General features: G+C 41.8%; 1 protein-coding gene across 10 annotated transcripts in view; it reads right to left on the bottom strand.

Moving 5' to 3' along the window:
- Positions 1 to 23396, bottom strand: part of CALD1 (caldesmon 1) — a 567652-nt gene that overhangs the window by 325148 nt on the left and 219108 nt on the right. For all 10 annotated transcript variants that reach the window (XM_085652624.1, XM_085652626.1, XM_085652628.1 and 7 more), the window contains one exon: positions 16773 to 16895. In XM_085652624.1, the coding sequence (XP_085508750.1) occupies positions 16773 to 16843 (71 nt within the window). In that variant the 5' untranslated portion in view covers positions 16844 to 16895. The remainder of the gene's footprint in view (positions 1 to 16772; positions 16896 to 23396) is intronic.

Here is a 23396-nt window from a genome sequence, read left to right as displayed (position 1 = left end):
TGATTAAAAAATAAGACCTCCATCTTATCAGTATTTAATTTTAGGCAGCTGTCCGTCATCCATGATGAAATGTTTAAGAGACTGTCTAAAATTGGTGAAAGCTGTCTGTCTATGAAGATCCAATAGGCAGAAACCATCTGTCGATGTACGGAGGATATGGTGCTTTACTAGTATCTGGTCTTCGGCTTTCAAGAACGCAATGGAACTGGTTGATCTTCTCAAAAGCATTACCATCACAGGCTTTGGATTTTATTCAGATGACCAACAGTATAGACAGATGGAAAAGTGCTGAAGGGATCAGTCTCTACTATAGGCAAAAGCGTTAAGCTACTCGTAAGAATGACTTGCACTCTCCTGCAGTGTCCCATCAGAATAACGTGTGGTTCCAGGGCGATTGGCTGTGATTCTGAGTATGGAGCCAAACAATCCATCTTCTCCACTTTGTGAGGTGAAACCCCTGCATAGTCTTCTTTACCTTTCCATGCTGCAGTTACTTTGCTTGAGCCATTTTGAGATCCTATCTTAAACACTAGATCAAAAATTGAACCTTCTGAATCAGCAATGGCTAATCCAGCTGCCTCTGAACACCCGCTTCAGTATGGCACGGCCACTCCCTCAGCTGTGTGCGCTTCTGGAACTCTGTCCCTGCAGACATTAAGCCCTCTCGCTCCCTAGCAGTTTTCTAAAAGATTGGCTTTTCAGTAGTGGCTTTCATTTAGGTTTTGCTAGCATAATTTGCCCTTTTTACTTATGCCCACTTGAATGTTTTATTTTTTTGCAAAGTAGTGTGATGTTTCTTTAACTTGAAACGCTGTTCTACTTTACGATAACTGCTTGCTATTTTTGTAAATGAAAAAAAAATGTCGATTTTTTCATATTAACTGTGTGATCCAAGAGGTCTGCAGTCACAAATGTAAAGATATGACAAATTATTACCCTGCTTTTCAAAATACAGATATCTGGTGCATGGAAACGATCAGCCATGAGCACATTTGTTCTAAATTTACTCCAAACTTGTGGCTGGGCGCCACACTAAACACTGTTGCCTTGTTGGTGTGCGCTGCAGGTCGAGTTGTGAGAAAATACATCATGTTCTCACGATGTTGCGGCCAAAGATGCACACTGCTATTGCAACATGAATTGTATTCCCGCCGGGCACAACTGCAGCCATCAACTGGTGTACATTTTTCCATCATGACTGTACGTCCAAATATTCAGTGAAATACGACGATAAGAGGACTTTAAAAATAAATAGGGCGGACGCTCGAAAATGGCAACACCTGGCGAGCAGCACACGCACGTATTATCTGTAATATAACGCAGAATTCTTCTAAAGTTACAATAATATGGTGGCGGGTGCCCTATAAAACAAGTTCTCTTGCTTGTTGGTTTGCACAGAATTGAAAAAACACTTTCTTCTTTCCTGTTAAAACACTCTGCAAAGTAGACTGGTCCAGAAACATGGAATGTTCCACTTCTAGTCAGAAATCTAACCAGGGCATTTATTTATTTTCATTGATAGCTGTGACCTCCTTAGCATTACAGTTTTGAGTTGAGGAAGTCTGAAAGAGTGTAAATGTTTTGATCATTGTACACCTCAGTTCTGCTAGGTCCCAGCTCAGCTAAGTACTGGTCAATCCTAGATTCAGAAATAAAAGCAATAAAAAACACGTCACTATTGTGGTGTGTACAATACCCTGACTCAGAAGCAATGGCCACAGGGGATGGTCTGATTCAGGCATCAGGATTTAAGAGAGAACGATGGAGGAGGCAGGGTCTGGACACTGCCTCCATCACAGCCGACATGTGTGGTCCGCAGAATGTCCATTTCCCACCAGCAGTTTTAGTTTACTTAAATGTAACTTGGAAACATTTAATAATAGTTTTACAATGGTGCTTTTTCTTGGCAGATTCATGCTATGCAGCTGTCATGAAGCCTCCAGCAAAGAAATCAGCTCCAGAACTTCGACACAAACCTGGTTTTCAGCACACATTCCAAGTGGAGAAAGTACAAAAGATGCTGTGATCACAATCAAACCAAAGCAGTTTGTATAAATAAATAAATAAGAATATGTACTTATTTGAGGTGGTTTCTAAAACACCACTTGTGTTGCCTTGCTGCTGATTTAGAGCTCTTTGATGTATAGACAATGTACTATACTTCATACCTCTGGGTTGTATAAGGTTTTCATGAAGGTTTAGTGTAGACATGGAGCACTGTCACAACATTAGATCTTATTTCTGGTACTAAGAAGGGGCTGTGCAAACATATGAACATGTGCTGGTAGTGAGGGGAGTAGCGTGGTAGGCATAACCTTGAGCAAGTGTACTATGGACTGCAAAAGGTTAATATCTTGATATGCGCACCAGACCAAGGGCCATAGGAAGCAGGCAATGGAACCTATAAGCTAACCACATGTAGACCACACTAACATTGTTCCACCATACAATGAGGATTGTCCTAATGAATTGCACTCTGTTGTTTCTGTACTGATGTGGTAGTGCAGTTGATGCAGACTTCAACGTGCAGCTATATCCCTTTATGTAAATGGATACAAGTGTTTTATGTCTATAAAGTTCACAACCACACACATACATACCTACTGTTAGATCTTACTGAATGCATGAGGATCCAATTATGATGTTGATAAACACAGCATTTATTGTTTTATATAAATGTTATACCATTAACGTAATTTGCAAGAACAAGTCATCACAATTTCTTCTTTTGCTTCATACAGAGACTACATTTCTGTTACTTCCATAGAATATTATGAGTGATTACTAAAGATGGAAATCCTTTCATCTCTCATACACATTTATCTATGATTCAAATTCATATCAAAAGAGAATTGTATCCACAAATATGTTGTTGGCCATATTGCATATATCCACATCAATCCAACATATCAAAGCTGACAATCAAGTTTAGCATCCTGATGAGTTTAGTATATGTTGCTCAGCTGATATATGTTTTGCATAAAAGGAAGGTTTTCTCAAAAGTCGTGTAGATAATGCACGAGACAAGAAAAATAGCAAAATTGAACATAGGTAAAGAGGATGCAGACCATAAAGTTCTACCGGGCATTTAAGGCACTTCATCTTGAAGAAATGCTTCCCTGAAATGGGACATCTTGGGACACAGAGAAAGCTACATCCTTTCACAAGTAACAATACCAAATATAGATGTGGAAAGAACCAAGCTTGAAAAGGCATGCACCACTTTTGAACATCTTCATGAGTTGTTCGGAAACCTATCTCTCCTTTATGACAGAATGCTCTTTCATATCATCTTACTTTGATGATATGTTTCCATCACCATTCAATCTGATTCACACTAGAGCTGCTTACAGGGTTATCCGGCCTACTTAAAATGGGGCTAGATCCAATTAAGGCGAAGGATGAATGATGTATCTATTACTGTTATGGAAGCATTGAAAACAAACTTGAGTTCAAAATATATAAATAAAAAAATTAATGTATGTAAATTAATTTAATATAGATATGATGAAAAATGTCTGCATGTTTGATTTTGAATTTTATTGGTATAAAGGATGGTGAAAGAAGGTACTGTTTTCATTCTATATTGATGACCTCTACCCCCATTCGCCTTAGTTGGGTATTGCCCCATTTTGTGTAGGCAGTTTTAGAGTGTGCAGTAGCACACAAGGGTGAATTTCGTTTGGTTCAAATAAACACTGGCAACACTGATTGTTTTTTCATAACATTTTTGAAGAAGCCACTTTGTTGATGGGGGCGGTATGGCATGAGTGAACACGCTTCCGGGTGCAGCGTGTTTGATGAGCAAAAGCGAATGTCAATTTAGCACTGACTCCTACTTTTAAATGTGGCTGGAGTCTAACTTCACTCACCCCATGGCAGTTATGACTAATTAACACCACAATGTGAGATTGGATTCTTAATTTGTCCTCCATCTTGAGATGTCTTTGGGTGTCTTCCACCTACATTTGAAAATCTAGTTGATGCCTTTCCATAATCAGGCCCAATCACCTCATATGACCTTTGGAGAGCAGTGGCAAAAGGGTTCAACCTTGTGATACTCTAAATTGGACTCCTTGTTGTCGGATCTGCTACACCCTTTTCTCACCCGTTGGTTTGGTTGTTGGGAATAGTTTGATCTACTCTGCGTGTTTGTTATTCATTATTTAAACTATGTTTAGGTGTTAATGTTAGTATTGTTGAGTTCCCTCATCTATCTATAACAGATCCATACACACACATACACAATATATACAATAAACCCTGTTATGTTAGTAACAGCCTTCATTCGCTCGATGGAAATAACATCGTCATAAGGTGACACTTACAAAAAATCAACTATTCTAGGTGTTTTGCCTATTCTTGTGGAAGAATCCTGACACCTCATTTTGAACAAGAAAAGTAAGTGTAAACCACATCGCAATTATTTTTTTAATTCACTTGAAGGCATAGTTTCACCATGGTAAGCTTGTTGTCAACCAATTAGGATTCCTGGGTCTAAAGCTGAAACATGCCAGTGACTAATGTTTAAAATTATTTTACTGTCCTACACGGATAATTAATATAATTTTCCTGAATATTTGTGTCTTTTACAAATTCAGAGACGCATTTTACCAGTCGTTGTTATTATAATAAATTCGGGAACAATAATATTTTGTCAGATATTATTTTTTTTGGGTGGTTGATATGCAAAGTAAAAGTGTAGTAGTTACGCAGTCTGCTTTTCACTCGTTATTAATCTGGATTATATGAATTCAGCCGGTATCAATATTAAACAGAAATGGTTCATCTATGATTCAGTTACTCTGAGTGTGTGGCCTTTTTGCATCCACTTATGTGATTAAATGTACTGTGTTTATTTGGTTGCCAAGTAGCATTTGCTATTTTATATTGCTAAGTCTGTCATTTGCCATGAAAATACGAATGAGCATTTCTTATGTTAAGCTACAGCAGGAATGGACTGTAGGGACAGAGATAGGTATGTCTAGTAATGCCCACTAATCCAGCCAAAAACAACAGCTAGGAAAAAGAGGGGGTGGCAAAATAGAGGCAGGCAGTAAGAACTCGCTCTGGTTACCACAAATCAGAGCAGGAGGAGCAGAATATTCACCCTCTCCTAAAAAATTAAAATAAACGCTAAGATTATATGCCTTGTTCACTGCTGGCATTATGTTGTGGAAATATGGATTTTCCTGGTCAGTTATGTCCCCTATCTTGGACCCCAACGGTTCCATGTGTATATCACAAGTACATATATGTCCCCCCCAGTTCCAGTTATGAAGACGCAAATACATGTATGCCCACCGTCAACATGTCCTCTGCCAGATCCGCCATGAATAGGCCGGATATTCCATTCTTAAATATGAAAGGCCACCGGCTTTATATGGTTCACTTATGCCATTTTTCAGTCCAGGCAAGTAGGCCCTGATTCTGTCATCAAACTCTTCTTGCCTTCTGCCTCTAAAAGCTCCAGCCCGAGCCTGCATCTGTGACCATGAACTTTGTCTCATTCTCTGCGCGGCTCACGAAGCCTGACATCAGCTTACTCTCTGCCAAGAACTGTATTTCACCTTCGAATTATCTGCTTCCCCCTCAGCCGATGCATTCCTGCCTAGTAGTTTAAGTAAACATTCCTCCAGTTACCAAGCAAAAAGGCCCATCTTCTCTGTCCTCATGCAAGTAATTCATAGCCCTGTTACCATGGAATATTCCTACCCCCTCGCATTCAGTGTAGACACTTAGACGCTTGTACACGCACAGTCAGTATAGAATAGATTCTGTCCGAGAGTCCTTCTTTTATGGATAACATAGTTCTTTAAACATAGGATGTTAGATATGATTTGGGATTAGGTTGACTTGACCTCCCAGACTTCTTGTCTCCACATATAGAGCTAAATGTCAAGTCCCCGTCACCCCCTAGTTACACGTCAATTACACGTCATACTGCTGCGCGCGCATCCATGCCAAGTATTATCTTATAGATCCACCTATACATGACATCACAACCAATCATGTTCCTTTTTACTCATTATTACACCCATTTTCGGTTACGCAAACCAAACGTCAATGTCCTTATCAATTGTTACGCCTACTATATTCACTTCATTATAATGTATGGACTATAAAAGTTACTTCTTGTCAATAAAGTATGTACTTCACTTCCTGAACCCCCGTGGTGATGGAACTTGAAGCATCCGATTATAATCGACCACCGGAATAAAGTCCATTCCGAAACTCTAATATCACGGATTCTGCCTCTCATTTTACTGAGCTATTTTATAATGTTTCTGTATCAAATTCAGTCCCGGTAAAGGAGAAATATTTACCACATGATGGCGCCCGAATAGGGACACTTTCTCATCTCACGCGCCGGCGGTGCGTTGCAGGCCCGGTCTCCTGCCACAGCTGGACGGACAATAACGCGTACCAGCAGGATTTCCTGTATCTCCCTCCGGTCAAGCGGGGGCGACTGAGACTGCGATCAACACCCAGACGAGGCGGTGAGAAGTGCGAAGTATCCCGACCAGAGCCTAGCTGAGAGAGCAAGATCCGAGGTATATAGAGACCCACCAGTCCGAAGTCAAGCCCAGTGTCCGACGAGTCGAGTCGAGTCGAGTCCGGTCCGGTTCAAGTTCAAGTTACTGAGGCCTTCCGTTTCCGAAGCTACCCGGTGAGTACCATTGCTGGGGAGGCATTTCTGACGTGCACATAGGTTGTGCCGGTCAAGACGGGTTTGGGTACACAAATCCGGTCTGCACTGTTTTAGCAGTGTATCTGTACTGTTTAGCAGTATATCAAGTATTCCGAAGTATTCCGAAGTGTCTAGTTATTGTCTAGTTATTGTCGAGAATTAAGCTTGGTGATTAGTTATGCAGACGATCATCATTGTTGTTTCAGTTAATGGTTTAATGTTAAATGTTTAAAGTGTTTAAGTATGTTCTGAATATCGTGGTATGAATGACTGTTCATTATCGTGTTTATTGTATTAAGTCTGTTCAAATTCAAGTATCAGGTCAAAATCAAGTATAAGGTCAGTTCTCAATATGCCGCTCTTTTCGAAATTAAGACAGATCACTACCAGAAAAGGGGTTCTCGAAGAAGCAGTCCCTATTCCTCCTAGGGACACTCCAGGGCACTTTATGTATCACAAACATGGCTTAGACGCTATATTATTTCTTGATTTATGGGTAGACTATACCAAGGGATTACCAGAAAGTCAGAGGTGGCCCACAGCGGGGACCTGGGATGCAGAGTGCATCATGAAAGTCGAGGAAGAGTTATGGAAAAGAAAAGTCAGACAGTCACAGAAAGACGCCGTTGAATTATGGCGTAAAGAATCACATAGACGAACAGAAAAAGCACGTAGACAGGAGGAGAAGAGTAAAGAGAATTCCAATAAAGTTCGAGAGAATCTATTAATTGAGGAAGGTATCCGAGTAAAATCAGAACAAGTAGACAGACAAAGAAATGCCCTTATGAATGGTATGTATCCCCTTCTGGCCGAAGGATTACCTAAGGCTACTCCAGAGACACCAAAAGACTTGCCAACCCCATTGTTCCCAATAAAGGTACATCCTAAGGGGCATCCTAGAACCGCAGAAGATGTTTTTCTTTCCTCATATTTAGATGACGCAGCTCCCGAGTATGCTAATTCCGCCCCACATAGACCGCCTACCAGGGAGGTTCAACGCCAAGATCCAGTACCCGTATCCCTGCAGCAACAAATCGAGTCACAAGTTCCGGCAAGCACATCTGTTTCTGTATCCGCTCCTACAGCTACTTCTATGGCTGTGTCCACACCTGCAGTTGCTGTGTCACGTTCGACGAATCCTTTTACACCCGACGCCCCAGATGGGGCCGCGGGAGGAGCTGCCAATGTCTTTTCTACGCCACCCAGAATAAATAAACTTACTTTTCAAGAGTCAGCGCATTCACGTACACCCAAACTCCTTAGTGCTCGTGCGCTTAAGGAACTTCTTATAGATTGTAGATATGACCCGGTGCCTGGAAAGGAGGACGAAATGACCCTAGCATCATTGCGTATCAGACGAGCCGCAGTGTATTTAGCGAAGTTACCAGGAATGACTGCGCATCTAGATAATATATATCATTTTGTCCAAACGGGGCGAGATCCAGAATGTATTTACAGAGCTATGGAATACCAGAAAGTAGAGATACAGGGGGAACTGTTACGTTTCCTCATAAACTGTGTGATCAGAAATCAAGACCGACCGGGGGTAGACCCGGAAGCAATGAAAATTCTTACAAGATGGAGCCAGAATATATCGGAAGGGAGACATGATAAACAAAACTGTATAATAGCCATGTGCCGAAAGATCCGTAAAGAAATAGAACGCCTACACGAAGAGCGATTAGAGGTAGACGAGTTCGAACAAAACGAGGAAGAAGGGTCAGGACTGCCCACAGGACAGTCAGACACCATAGCCTATGTAGGTAGAGGAAGATCTTGTAATAGGAATCAGACTAGATGTCATACTGACCCAATACGTCCAATATGTCTAGATAATAACAGGAATTTTCAAATACCTATAATTAATATAAGGTCTAACGAGCATTCGTTCCAAACCGCCGACAAACTACTCCGAGAACGAAGGGGTTATCATTTCCTCGATTCTATGGATGAACAAGATTTAGCCAGGGCAGCTGTCCATTGGGTGGACAGTCCCGGAAAATATAGTGATGATACAGTAGTACGCACATTTTTGAATCTTACCCCAGATGAACAAAGGTTAGCTGGGATTTATATGATTCAACAACTCATTATACTATATCGGAGTCAGCATTCGGACCCTGGTCCCTTGCCTGACATACTGACTGAATTACTTATGAATAAATGGAGAGGTCCAGGTACTGAATTAATTAAAGAAATTCTAGAATCAAGAAAGCAGTATATTCTTTTTGTATGTTCAGAACATGTTCCATTGTCCGTCAAGGAAAGAACTACGTATCACATAGATAGACAGAATCCCTTACGAGAAGTGCACCCAATAAAGGGTGAGGACAATCAGTTTAAACGCGTATTTGTATATACGCCCATATCGAAAATAGAATTGTTAGAAATGAAGAAAGTGGTACCCAGTCATGACAAAGACCCAGCGGGTTTTCACCGAGAAATTAAAGACATGTTACTCATGGGAGAGTATACCTACCCCGACATTATGACAATATTAAAGGTGTTGATGCCTGCTGGCATTTATGAGAAACTCAAGGAAAAAGAGTGGGAGATAGGTGATCAAAAGATAGAATGGTCAGCATTAGAAGCAGAAGAAAGGGCCCGAGGTCCAGGTTCGGGGCTTGGGGACAAAACTAAAGCACTACCAGGTCTACTAGTACAGGTACTGCCACGTTTATTAACTACGAAAAAGGAAGATTGGGGTACAATTTCAGCCTGTAAGCAGAAGCAAGATGAAGACACTAGTGATTACTATGCCCGATTTGAAAAATGTTTTGGTATAAATAGTGGCATAAAAGCAAGTAGCGAATCATACCCACATCTGTTTGTAACAAAATTAGTAGAAAATGCTCTGCCCCCAGTAAAGAATAGAGTATTAAAATTCGAGAGTACCTGGCAAGGTAACACTCCAACACAAATGTTACAAATGTTACAGTACCACCACAATAGAATTAAAGAGGAACAAGAACATGAACACAGACGCATGAAAGACACGAAAATGAAAATGCTAGTTTCCCAGACAGTTCCAGCTGAAGGACATAAAAAGGGTATGACACATTCCGATTCAGCAGGACCTGTAAAGGGGACATGCAATTATTGTAAAAAGCCAGGCCATTACGTACACGATTGTCCAGTTTTAAAACATAATATCGCCATAGGTAAAACACAAGAAAGATCACGGCCACTAAGACAAGATCAGAATGAACAAGGAGCTATGCAGCATGCCCAGGCCATGCCAGCCGCACAACAGCCAATACAGTTTGTGCCAGCTGCACCACCGTTGCCTGCTGCTGCCACACAGACAACAACACGACAAATGTATCAGACCGCACAGTATGAATATCCCGAGTATCAGCGTTACGCATGAACAAGCCTAGAGAGGGAAGTTGACTTACCCCTTATCGAGATTCCTGTAGATCAAGAAGGACCTTATGTACATAGTAAATTATTAGGTCAAGATAGAAAATTTTTACTCGATACAGGGGCAAGTCGAACAACTATAAAACGTAGTGAAGTTCCAGGGGCACCCCTCTCAGGCTCACAGAATATTTCCCTTGGTTTTTCAGGAAAACCTATTGTTAATGAAGTGTCACAACCTCTGCCACTTACGATAGGACCTTTGACCCGAACTACAGATTTATTGCTTACTAAATCATGTCCAGAAAATCTATTAGGAATAAAAACGTTAAAAGCTCTAGGAGCTATAATATGTTGTTCTCCGGAAGGAGTAAGATTGTTTTTACGTGATTTTAAAGGTCACTATGTATCTAGAGACATGGATCCCCGACTGCAGACCTTACCTACACGTCTATGGGCACAAGGCCCTACTGATGTTGGTTGCATGAATATTACACCATATCGAGTCACACTAAAGGCAGGAGTGGTGCTACCACGAATGCGACAATACAAGTTACCACCAGATGCTGTAGTGGCTTTACTACAAATCATTGACGAACTCATTGCCCAAGGAGTAGTTGTGGAAACAGACTCCAATATATGTAATTCACCGATAATACCGATTCTTAAACGAACAGATCCTACAGCGCCGCCAGTATATCGATTGGTTATTGATCTGCGCGAGTTAAACAAATGCATTGTGCCACAATTTCCTGTGGTCCCAGATATCTCGTCATTATTGACAGCTATTGATTCCGAAGCAACATTCTTTACTGTAATTGATCTCAAAAACGCCTTTTTCAGCGTCCCAATAGATCCGGAAAGCCAATATTTGTTCGGATTTCGTTTAAATGGACGTAGCTTTAAATTCACACGCGCACCTCAAGGATTTACAGAAAGCCCCAGCATCTATAGCCAAGCACTGAAACGAGAACTTGACAGTATCCACATGCCAGTTAACACTGCCTTGCTTCAATATGTCGATGATCTGTTGATCACCGCAAGAAGCGAACCTGAATGTGAGAAAGCATCACTGACAGTTTTACAATTTCTAGCCGAAAAAGGGCACAAGGTGTCCCCTTCTAAGCTGCAATTCTGTGTCCAGCAAGTTGTTTATCTTGGACACTCGCTGGACAAGGAGGGAAGGCAGCTTACACCCGACCGCATTCAGTTAATAACTAACATGCCAATACCCAAGACACAAAAGGAGGTGCGGGCTTTCATAGGCCTCACTTCATACTGTAGACAGTGGATCCCGCAGTATGCATTTCTAGCAAAACCACTCATTCAATTGACAACACAGGAGGCAGCCACATCGACTGTTCTCCCTTGGACTCAGGAACACACACAAGCTTTTGAAAGCCTAAAGAAAGCTTTATGTCAAGCACCCGTTTTAGCAACGCCATGTTACAAAAAACAGTTTACACTCTTTGTTACAGAACGCGAAGGTACTGCTTTGTCAGTACTCACACAGGATCAAGCAGGAGCACACAAACCATGTGCCTATTTCTCTAGTACATTAGATCCCGTAGCTCAGGCTTTGCCTGCGTGCCTGAAATCAGTAGCAGCGACAGCTTTAGCAATCAGACAAAGCGATGCCATAGTGTTAGGACATCCATTGACAGTTCAAGTACCCCACGCAGTAGAGGTTCTTGTAAATAGAACGCAAACACAACACTTGACTATAGCGCGACTTACAGGATATGAACTTACATTGTTTCAGCCACATATAGAAATAAGACGCTGTAACACATTGAATCCTGCCACACTTTTGCCAGTAACCGGAACAGACCCACTAGCCCATGACTGTATTGAAGTTATTACTGTAACGACAAAACCCAGACAAGACTTGACCGATGTTCCATTGTCAGATCCAGACTTGACATTTTATGTCGATGGTTCATGCATGAGAACAAGTACAGGAGAGTTAGTAGCCGCTTATGCAGTCACAACAGATACTGAAGTCATTGAAACTAATCGTATAAATACTTTGTCAGCTCAAGCCGCAGAGCTCATCGCTCTGACACAAGCCTGTATTCAAGCCACGAATAAAAAAGTCAACATATACACTGATTCACGTTATGCATTCGGAGTTGTACATGACTTCGGCGTGCTGTGGCGAGAGAGAGGTTATTTAACTTCCCACGGTGCCCACATTCAGCACGGACCCCTCATTCACGCATTATTAGATGCAATACATCTACCCACTGAAATATCAATTATGAAATGTAAGGCCCATACGAAGGTTACTGATATCATTTCCCAAGGCAATGATCTAGCCGACAGAACAGCTAAACTGACTGCTCAAACTCAGACCCCCGACATGACAAAGACAATAGTCCCGACACCGACACATTGTATGACCGTTAAAGATCCTACTCTTGACGTAATTGACATACAGACACATGCTACACCAGACGAAATAAAGAAATGGACCGAGTTAGGAGGGATCCAAACGGACCAAGGATGGATGATGAAGGAAAGGTCTGTATGGTTCCTTCCTGATTCAATGGTCCAAGTCGTAATTAACACTATACATAGTCCGGCACATCTAGGAGAAAAAGCTATGCTAGACAGCATTCAACACATTTGGTTCAATAAACATTTACGAGCAGCAGCAAAACAAAAGGTCCGTACCTGTATGATCTGTTGCCAGTTCAACCCAGGAAAAAGTGTTCCCGTAGAACAGGGTGGATTTCATCCTCCTGATCACCCTTTTGAAGTCCTACAGATGGATTATATCCAGATGGAACGATGTCGAGGATTCAAATATGTTCTCGTAGTTGTCTGCGCTCTGTCCCGTTGGACAGAGGCGTACCCGGTTTCAGATTACACTGCCCCGACTACTGCCAAACAGTTGGTTCGAGAATTCTTCCCACGATACGGTTTACCACGTGTTGTCTACTCAGATAACGGCCAGCCGTTCTCATCCGAATTAATGAAACACGTTTCACTTCTGCTAGGATATCAGTGGAAATTCCACTGTGTCCGACATCCCGAGGCAGCAGGTCTCGTAGAAAGACATAATCAGACACTGAAAATCAGACTGTCCAAAATATGCAGAGAGAAAGGGGTCGACTGGATAGTAGCATTACCAGTTGCACTTTTTTACATGAGAATGGTAGCACACTCTAGAACAGGGCTATCCCCATATGAGGTGATCTTCGGTAGACCACCGAATATGTGGGGGACGCCTATACCACGCAAAATAACTGATATTGACTGTAATATGCTGACAGATTACTTGGCTTCCTTGATGTCTGCACTACAATCTTCTCGTTCACAGGTAGCTGCAGCCTTTCCCGACAACACTGAGGTGAAACCCCATGACGTTGTTCCGGGTAATCTTGTCTTTGTGAGGAATTTCGACCGAAAGACTCAGCTGGAGCCCAGGTGGAAAGCACCCAAGTTGGTCCTGTTGACCACAAGAACAGCCGTGAAGATCGAGGGCCGCAAGGGCTGGATTCATTCAAGCCACATCAAGAAATTTCATGGACTATCTTCGGATATAGACACTGTGCCCTGCACTCCCTCACAGACTGATACAAAACTCCCTTTTGTTGAACCTAACAAATCTGAAAATTATAAACTAAAGCTTAGGCCCAACCAGTCGAGCAATTTGATTGTTTAAGTCCTCTCCAAGGTGAAGCGGTTGAATTGTCTCTGACATGTATCCCTTGGACCTGAGTAGAGAAAATACCCGAAAAATGTTGAAACGACAGGCGTATTGTAAATCACTGCGTAGCCACTGCATAGTGACATTATTAATTTTGTTTTTATTGAGTCTTTTAATAATTATTACAAGTATGTTGTTGCACATATATTACCCTATTTCTAGACATGTTTATAATGTTGCTGCTGAACATTCTTTTAGTGACTTACCTCCGCATGAATTGTCTTATAGACTTGCGCTGCGCAATAACACTTTCATTAGTATGTTACATCATTCCCATCAGACTAGTAATGCCACCAATTGTTGGGTGTGTGGCCGACTCCCTCCCTATCAGAATTATGAAGGAGTCCTGCCTTTCTTTCCACATTCATTCACACATAATGGCTCCTGTGGAGCATGGTTTAGTTTAATTAATTCCATAGACTCAGACACAGCAGTTTACCAAGACCATTGGATATGGGGAAACCTGAACCTAGTTTTACTCAAAGTCTGCTACCCTGACAAGGAGGGTCGCCCCAAAAGAACAGGAACTGATCTAGAAAATGAAGTGTATGGATTAGGTAATTTTACACCTAATCTCATGATTCTAAATGTCGTATCCGAAGTTGAGCTAGTCTTACCCACCATGTCAGTATTCCCAGCAAAAGGTGAATTGTGTGTAAGAAAGGTTGGTTCCATACATATGGGCCATAGTAAATGCACTACTATGGTAGAATTCAGTGATCAAGGAAAATCTTCATTCAGAGCTTCTCGCCACTCCTACTTTATATGTGGTCAGACTGCATATATGCGTCTACCCCTAGATTGGGATGGTACCTGCTACATTGCATTCCTTTTGCCACCTGTTTTCCTAGCTCCTCCTGATTATTACAGAAATATTCATTTAGTACACAACAGAGAACGGAGAGATCTCCCCATTGTCGATTACACTGAGACGGCATGGGACAAGTATGTAGATTTTAATAAAGGCATCTTTCCCTATATAGGTACTGTTACTAATAGTAAGCTGATACGTAGATTAACTAGAACCCTTGAAGCAGTAGTGAATGAGACTATTTCCGCCTTAGGCAATTTAACGGAAGAGCAGTCTGCTATGCGGATTGTTGTGCTTCAAAATCGTCTTGTCCTTGACGTCATCCTGGCTGATAGGGGCGGAGCTTGTAGGGTCATCGGATCAAGCTGTTGCGTATTCATACCAGAAAATTCGCCATCTGTATATAAAGCCATCACTCGCCTTCATAAGATTGTAAGCCAGATACACCAGAACCCAGGCACTTGGACTTGGTCCAGTTGGTTTTGGAATGCGGTATCAGCCTGGGGATGGAGAGTTCTATCCTTCCTAGGTATTGGCCTTCTCATACTATTCAGTTGCTGTCTATGTCTACAATGTGGACCAGCGATTTGTGGTCTGTGTGCCACATCGTGTATCCCACATCAAGATTTTCATTCAAGATCCCGGAAGAAGAAAGAAGAACAAATGATGCTATATGAACAGATCAATGGATTGATGAAGACTGATATCTCTTGAAGGGCAAGTAGAGGACAAGGAGGGAATGTGGAAATATGGATTTTCCTGGTCAGTTATGTCCCCTATCTTGGACCCCAACGGTTCCATGTGTATATCACAAGTACATATATGTCCCCCCCAGTTCCAGTTATGAAGACGCAAATACATGTATGCCCACCGTCAACATGTCCTCTGCCAGATCCGCCATGAATAGGCCAGATATTCCATTCTTAAATATGAAAGGCCACCGGCTTTATATGGTTCACTTATGCCATTTTTCAGTCCAGGCAAGTAGGCCCTGATTCTGTCATCAAACTCTTCTTGCCTTCTGCCTCTAAAAGCTCCAGCCCGAGCCTGCATCTGTGACCATGAACTTTGTCTCATTCTCTGCGCGGCTCACGAAGCCTGACATCAGCTTACTCTCTGCCAAGAACTGTATTTCACCTTCGAATTATCTGCTTCCCCCTCAGCCGATGCATTCCTGCCTAGTAGTTTAAGTAAACATTCCTCCAGTTACCAAGCAAAAAGGCCCATCTTCTCTGTCCTCATGCAAGTAATTCATAGCCCTGTTACCATGGAATATTCCTACCCCCTCGCATTCAGTGTAGACACTTAGACGCTTGTACACGCACAGTCAGTATAGAATAGATTCTGTCCGAGAGTCCTTCTTTTATGGATAACATAGTTCTTTAAACATAGGATGTTAGATATGATTTGGGATTAGGTTGACTTGACCTCCCAGACTTCTTGTCTCCACATATAGAGCTAAATGTCAAGTCCCCGTCACCCCCTAGTTACACGTCAATTACACGTCATACTGCTGCGCGCGCATCCATGCCAAGTATTATCTTATAGATCCACCTATACATGACATCACAACCAATCATGTTCCTTTTTACTCATTATTACACCCATTTTCGGTTACGCAAACCAAACGTCAATGTCCTTATCAATTGTTACGCCTACTATATTCACTTCATTATAATGTATGGACTATAAAAGTTACTTCTTGTCAATAAAGTATGTACTTCACTTCCTGAACCCCCGTGGTGATGGAACTTGAAGCATCCGATTATAATCGACCACCGGAATAAAGTCCATTCCGAAACTCTAATATCACGGATTCTGCCTCTCATTTTACTGAGCTATTTTATAATGTTTCTGTATCAAATTCAGTCCCGGTAAAGGAGAAATATTTACCACAATGTAACATGTGGAGTTTGCCATAGTTTTCCTGAAATGAAAACTTACTTTGGCATGATACTTATCACTTTCCCCCAAAAAACCTAAAAAATTACATTTGTGTTCCCTCTTATTCATGTTATTTTAGATTAAGTTTGCCAAAGGCGAAAGATCTCCTTACCATTTCTGGAAATGTGATCCAGAATTAATCAATACAAAAAAGCATAATAAAAGACATGGACATTCAAAAATAGTCCAAAAACTAGAACCACAAGTTATAGGCATGCTCGGTCATATGTGCTGGAAGACCATTGTCTTACCGTTCAGTTTCAAGGCGCATCTCCTCGCGCTTTTGCCTCCTAAGCTCTCTGCGGCGCTCCAAATCATCCATGATGACTGTTTACGATTGAGAAGATCCAAAATATATGAATCTAAAACGGAAGCTGTAAGAGATGAAAAGAAAGACCATTCACAATCCAGAAGTAGCCTTTGTAAACTTACACACACTTTAGTGAATAATATATGAGGTCCATCCCGGACCTTAATTTGTGTGACTTCTCTATTGGTTTTTGTGAGGGATGTAGTGTCCCGAGAAGACATCACGACCATCCGTCGCCCAGAGGGCTGTCTCCAGCATCAACACACCCATCAACTCACAGGCATCACCATTTAGGTGACCCTGCTAATAAGGAGTTAGGTGCACTTGCCAGCTACCACCCTGCCTCGGTATCGTTCTTTACACCCATGTGGGCCTGGGGCCCAGCACCACACTCTCTTCCACATGCAGGACCACGATTTCATCTCTGGTGTCTTTGCATTTTCATCCCCCACTGTACTATATCTTACCCTTCACTGCTCAGATTTTGGACCAATTGATAAAATGTATTGTGCTTCTACTGGATCAGATTTTAAAAAACAGTGATACGTTGGCAAGCCACAAATAAAGCCTCCCCTGTGCTGCCTGAATACCGCAATGCTATCAGTTTTAGACTGGTACAGGCCATAAACTGCATCTCCAAAAATAATGGCATGCGCATTAGATATACCTCACTGTTTGGTCCATCAGTCATTGGTGTATAATGGTCCCTATTGCTGGCTGGCTTCTGTAGTTTCGCTTCCTTCTGTAGTTTCAGTGTTCCAACTAATTTGTCATCAACAGTGTCCATTCAAACAGCACATGCGTTTCCCATCCAACCAAAGCAATTATCAATCAAGGAACTATATGGTTTTAGGCGCCATGTGACTAATACTTTGGTGAGCCCCATGAGTTGCAGACATTTCTGACAGTTAAGGTTAGACTTTTTATGCCACCCAGCGTATTATTTGGGTGGTGATATTTTTTTTGTGTTGTCCCACTTAGCTAAAAACTTAGCCATGACTCATTTCTCTACAACTGTGGTACACTTGAAGACAAACTGAGTGCAACTTTGATCAAAGAGTAGTTGCCCATTGAGTGAGGGTGAGTTAATTTAAACTCCCATAAGGTAATCCAGATCTCCTTGAAAACCTCTTTCACTTCACCTACTTAGTAATGGAGGCAGAATGACTGTTACAAAGCAGCAGCCCTCAAAGGCTTAAATCATGGTTTTCAGGATGAATTGGCCATAAGACAGCCTACTCCTGCAGCAGTACAGACCTATATTTGTGGTTTGCCATTGCCAATCATAAGAAAATGAGCAAGAGGTTTTATCTGCCTTGAAACAGTGTTAATGTCAGGCATATTGTTAGATTCGTGATCTGAAACAACATCCCTATACCCATTAGGTCTACCCCAACCCTGCTCCAGTTTAGGAAAGCTCGAAAAGTCACCTTTCTGAAGAACACTCCAACAGATGCAAAAACAATCCACTTTCACTCTTAGAATCCTGTTCTCCCTGCATTTACACCTTGTAGCTTTGCCTTCGACTCTGTACAGTGCTCCACTTACTTTCTGCTGGGTTTACCCTATAGAAATACCATAAACATGCACACATACAGATATACAATGTCTGATGAAGCAAAGAGGAGTACATCTGGAAAATGCCCTTTCTCAAAAACAGAAAGGGCCATCTTATTGAGTTATTCCTCTACCATGGCCAGACAAATCTGGCATTGTTTAATTTGTTATTTTATATTATGCTACATTATGTTCTGTTATGCTATGCAGATTTGCAGAGCACACTATCACCCACGTGGGTATACTGGTGCTTAGCTGGTGTGGGTCTAGCCACACCTAGGGCCTAGTGGGAGTTCTCGAGAAGCCATGTCTTCAGCTTCTTGTAGATTTCAAGAAGTGAGGAGGAGGCTCTTATGTGTAGTGGCAGGTCATTCCACGCTTTAGGAGCGATGCAGGATAAGGTTTGAATGCTTAATCTGGTTTTCCATATGTGTGGGATTTGCCCAAGTAGGTGTCTGGACAAGTGGAGGTCTGTGGAAGATTTGTGAAAGCAGATGCATTTGTTGAGCTATGCTGGACCAGTCTTATGTAGTGCGTTGAAAGTGTCGGTGAGGAGTTTGAATTGTGCTAGTTTGTGAATGGGGAGTCAGTGGAGCTCCTTCAGGTGTGGTGTGATGTGATGTGAGTGTGGTGTGGTATGGTGTGGGAGGGTGAGAGTGATTCTGGCCACTGAGTTCTGAAAAGTCTACAGCCATCTTTTGAATTTTTGTTGATCCCTTCATAGACGGTTTTCCCATAGTCAGACTTGATTGTGACCAGGGAGTGCATGATGGTTTTCCAGGTGCTGATTGGGAGCCATTTGAAAATCTTCCTCGGCATCTTCAGGTTATGGAAGAGTAAGGCGGTGACGGCATTGACTTGGACGGTCATGTTGCATTTGCTGTTGATGAGGATCCCAAGGTTCTTGGCGTTGTCAGTCCTAGCTCTATTGACCACCAGGTGGAGTCCCACAGTGATGTGCTCTTCTCAAAGATCACATTTTCAGTTTTATCGGTGTTCAGACAGTTGGGCTTCATCTAGTGGGTGATTTCAGTCATGCAGGCAACGAGCTTGGTATGGGTATTGGGCATCTTTTCTGCTGTGGAGAGAATGAGTTGCGTGTCAATGGCAAAGGAGAGGATGTTGATGTCATGACAATGGATGATGCTGACTAGAGGGATCATGCAGGCGTGAAAGAGGGTTGGGTTCAGGGAGGATCGTAGCATAACTACGCAGATAAGGTCACTGTCTTCCGAGGTGCATGGTGCCAGCCTCACTGACTGGATCCTTCCAGTCAGGAAGAAGCAGTCCCATCAGAATGCATGACCATGGATTCCGATGTCCTCTAGGTTGGATGAGGATGGGGTAGGAGATTGTGTCAATTGCTGCAGTGAGGACCAGGAGAATGAGGACTGCCGGTGTGGATGCAGGCTGTAAATGACGGTGATTTTTTTTGCTGAAGAATTGAGAGAGATTGTTGCAGAGTTCCTTCAAAGGGGTGACTGAAATGGAGGCAGCCAATGGTGAAGCCAAATCTTTCACAATTTCAAAGATTTCTTAGCTTCTGTTGGTGCTGGCATCGATGCAGTCTGCCAGAGCAGTGCGTTTGGTGGTCCGGATCATTTGGTGGTAGCATCTGGTTATAGAGTCTTAGGGCAGAGTTGAACATGCTCCTGTCTGCATTGTGCTAGCTCATTCTCCATTTGCAGTGCAGTTATATGCAGTTGATTTTCATCAGTCTGAGTTCCTCTGTGAACCAGCTGGCCTGTGGTCTGGGTCTTGCTGTAATGCTGTGTTTGGGGAAGGCCAGGGAGCCACATCATGCATTACTATAACATCTGTGGTATCCTACTATCCTATTCAGAGAGTGGCGGGAGTGGGTGTCAGTCCTAGCTCTGACCTAGCAATTACCACTATGTTGTGAGTTTTGAAATCGAGCCAAGGCTGATTTATTTTATGGTTAAACTCTATCTTAAATAACAGCATTACAATTGAAATTAATGGAATTGTTTGCAACCAGATAATTTTCCGGTGTTTCAAAATTATACAAGTATTTCCATTCATCAGGTGACAGTAAGTGGCACTGGTCTGCCTTGCCATACGTTCTATGTTTGCTATGCCATAGAAACTCCAACTACACCTTATTGATGAGTCCAAGTAGTGGCAAAACTCATCCAGGGCTGCTTGTGATCAGGTTCAGCAGGGACGGGGCCTAGTAGTTTGGGATGGATGGTGCCTTTGATATGATCACACAACTGGCAAAGATATGGTTGTTTTTTAATGTGATGGCACCGATGGGCAAAAAAATGCACACATTGATCCAGATTGATACAAGTCTATACGACCATCAATTCTATGCAGTGACATATGAAAATAAAAATCCCATTAAAGTTCAATAATGAGCAAGTCTGGATCTCAACTTCCTTCTAGATTCAGAAGTAACAAGGATTGTTATCTTACTTTTTCCAAATAACTTGAGATAGCACAACGGGTAGATAGGTTGGTTGTGACATACAATCATATCACCACTTACATTGCTGCTGTTACAGTAATTTATGGGAAACTAGAAGAACAAATTGAATTTAGCCTGATACACACCTCACAATTCAGTGTTGTAATTGGTATGTCCTGGTTGACTGATCTCAAACTTCTCACACACGGAGTATGATGTTCAATACCGTCTACATCTCCCTATCTTGTGAGATTCAGTCACTCTGGCTCCACAAATTCTACTTTTGCCTTTGGTGAAGGAATATAACATAGGCACACTTAATATTTCAGAGATTATGGGATCTATTCATAAAGGCTTTTAGTTGAGAACGTCATTTAGTACTTCTGTTCAACTCTTTTTCATGCTCTTAAACTCCTTTGTGAGTTGGTTCCAAAATAGGGAAAATTCATATACAGTTAGTACACATAGAAAAAAATGGATAATGTAGGGTCAATTAACAAAGATTTGTAATAGTGCATAAGAGAGTACTCCTGTGGAACCTCTTCCCGTACTCCTAAATGCTTTTGTGAATATGCCCCAATGTTGCTTAAAAATATCTGGGCCTACTGAAGGTCGTCAATTTTCAAAATGCACATTACACACTTAATTGCAGTATCGTTTTGCTGACTTGTTACATCACAAGAATAAGTATTTAAAGCAATACATTTAACAAAACAATGCCTGTGGTTTCACAGGATATTCCTTACAATCAGCAATGTTCCTTTCCTTTTATCATACTTCATAGTTTATAGGGTACAGGACAAAGTCAAAATATTTCCCTTGCCCTTTATATGATTATTATTCAATCGAAAGAATGCTCTACAATTAATACAACTCAAGAAATATGAGAAATGTCCCGGATGGACTGGCTAAGATAAGAGAATGACCATAAGTCTGCTTTAAGGATTAGACTGCACCGTGTAGGAGAGTTCCATCAAAGGTAAAACCTAGTGGAAGAAGACTGATTATTGTTTTTTGGTAGCGCTTAGAGCAAACTAAAATACAACACTGATAGTTTTACATTAAGTATGTGTCATAGTCAGTACATAAATAATGTTGTGTTTGGTACATTCCTAATGTCTTATTTTCCCTTCAAACACAAAGGGTATTGATTACTAGGTAACACTAGTGTGCAAGGAGCAATAGGCTGTGTGTGTGTGTTCTGTGGAAGCTGAAGCAATGCCACCTACTCTGCTGGTCCTACAAAGAAATCCGACCTCAATATATGTTCCAAGAGTTGCCCTAGTTTGAGCCCTGAGTTGCATCCATGGAAGTCCTGACCCTAATATGCTATCAAGAGCAACAAATAGAAGTCTTAGGGATTCGTCACAACTCTGGGATGGTTTCATTTGGTGTTCATTTAGTTTCCTGTACCTTCCCTATTTCTGGACATCGAAACTCATTGTGGGAACTTTAGAGGTGCACTGCCTTTCCCAAGACCCTCCCAACGCTTGAAAACTCAAGCGCAATGTGCCCTGAATAAAAAGCTTTCTATAGTTGTTAAAAGAATATGCAGGAAAGCAAACCTTCTTCATGTTACCCAAATTATTTTGCTTTTAGAAATCACTGGAATTTGGTGAATGCTCGGGAACTGTGCCATCGAGGCAAATCCTATTAACTGTACAAACATCTGCGAAAGCTTAATTCACTTTTCTTGTGGTAGAAGGGCTGATATTTTCAAAGGAAATTAGAACAGGAAGAGCCATTGATGCTGGAAATTTGTTCGCAGCCAAAATTGCTTTTGAACTTAAAAGCATAGTTGATAAATAAAAATGTTGGCCGACGACCAAATTTAGAATAATAAACTGTAAATACATGATGCTTCCTTGTTCAACTACTGATGCATGAGAAAGCAGTTTGTAGAGCTCAGACATACGAAATGACGCCAGCTCCTTATAGTTGCAGCAAATCTTTGACACACTTGGGCGATCATTGCGAGGGCCATGTACCTGAAGGGGTTTGTCTACATCAATTGTGCCAAAGAGTTATGCAGGCAAACGTCACATGCTTCAAATGTGCACGCCTCAGAACTAAAGAATGCACATGCAATTTGTTGTAATGAGCTTATTCTCAGTGCACTCTCCCTACACTGTTCTCTGTCTGCCTGCTCTGCCTTTGATGAGGTCAGATGGAATGTTGAGGGTGGTTTAGATTGGAAGGAGGAATCAGTTGATGAGAGGTGGCTGAGCAGCGAGGACGCTGCTCCTGGTGGGGTATTAACAAGGACCTGAACATCTTCCTGTAACATGTAACTAATGATTTGGACTGAAGAATAAATCATCAATCATTAATACAAGACCATGCCTGCGCGCTTTCATTCATTTTAACACTGGCGACGATTTAAAGAACCTGCGTGTACCTTCAAAGGAGTTTGGATTTGTGGAACTTAAAAGCCAACCTTGGTTGGACTTGGAACTGATGAAGCGCATTAAAAAAAAAAAGAAGTAATCTTGCACTCCACAAGCCCCACCAGTGACCAAAAGACCGGTCAGCCCTATCGTGGACGTGCCAGATGATGGACTTGGGTGAGTGATTCCC

Source organism: Triturus cristatus, chromosome 4_1, assembly GCF_964204655.1.
Source record: "Triturus cristatus chromosome 4_1, aTriCri1.1, whole genome shotgun sequence".
Taxonomy (NCBI): domain Eukaryota; kingdom Metazoa; phylum Chordata; class Amphibia; order Caudata; family Salamandridae; genus Triturus; species Triturus cristatus.
The sequence above is the reverse complement of the archived record's forward strand: the minus strand, read 5'-3'. Positions and strand labels throughout refer to the sequence as shown.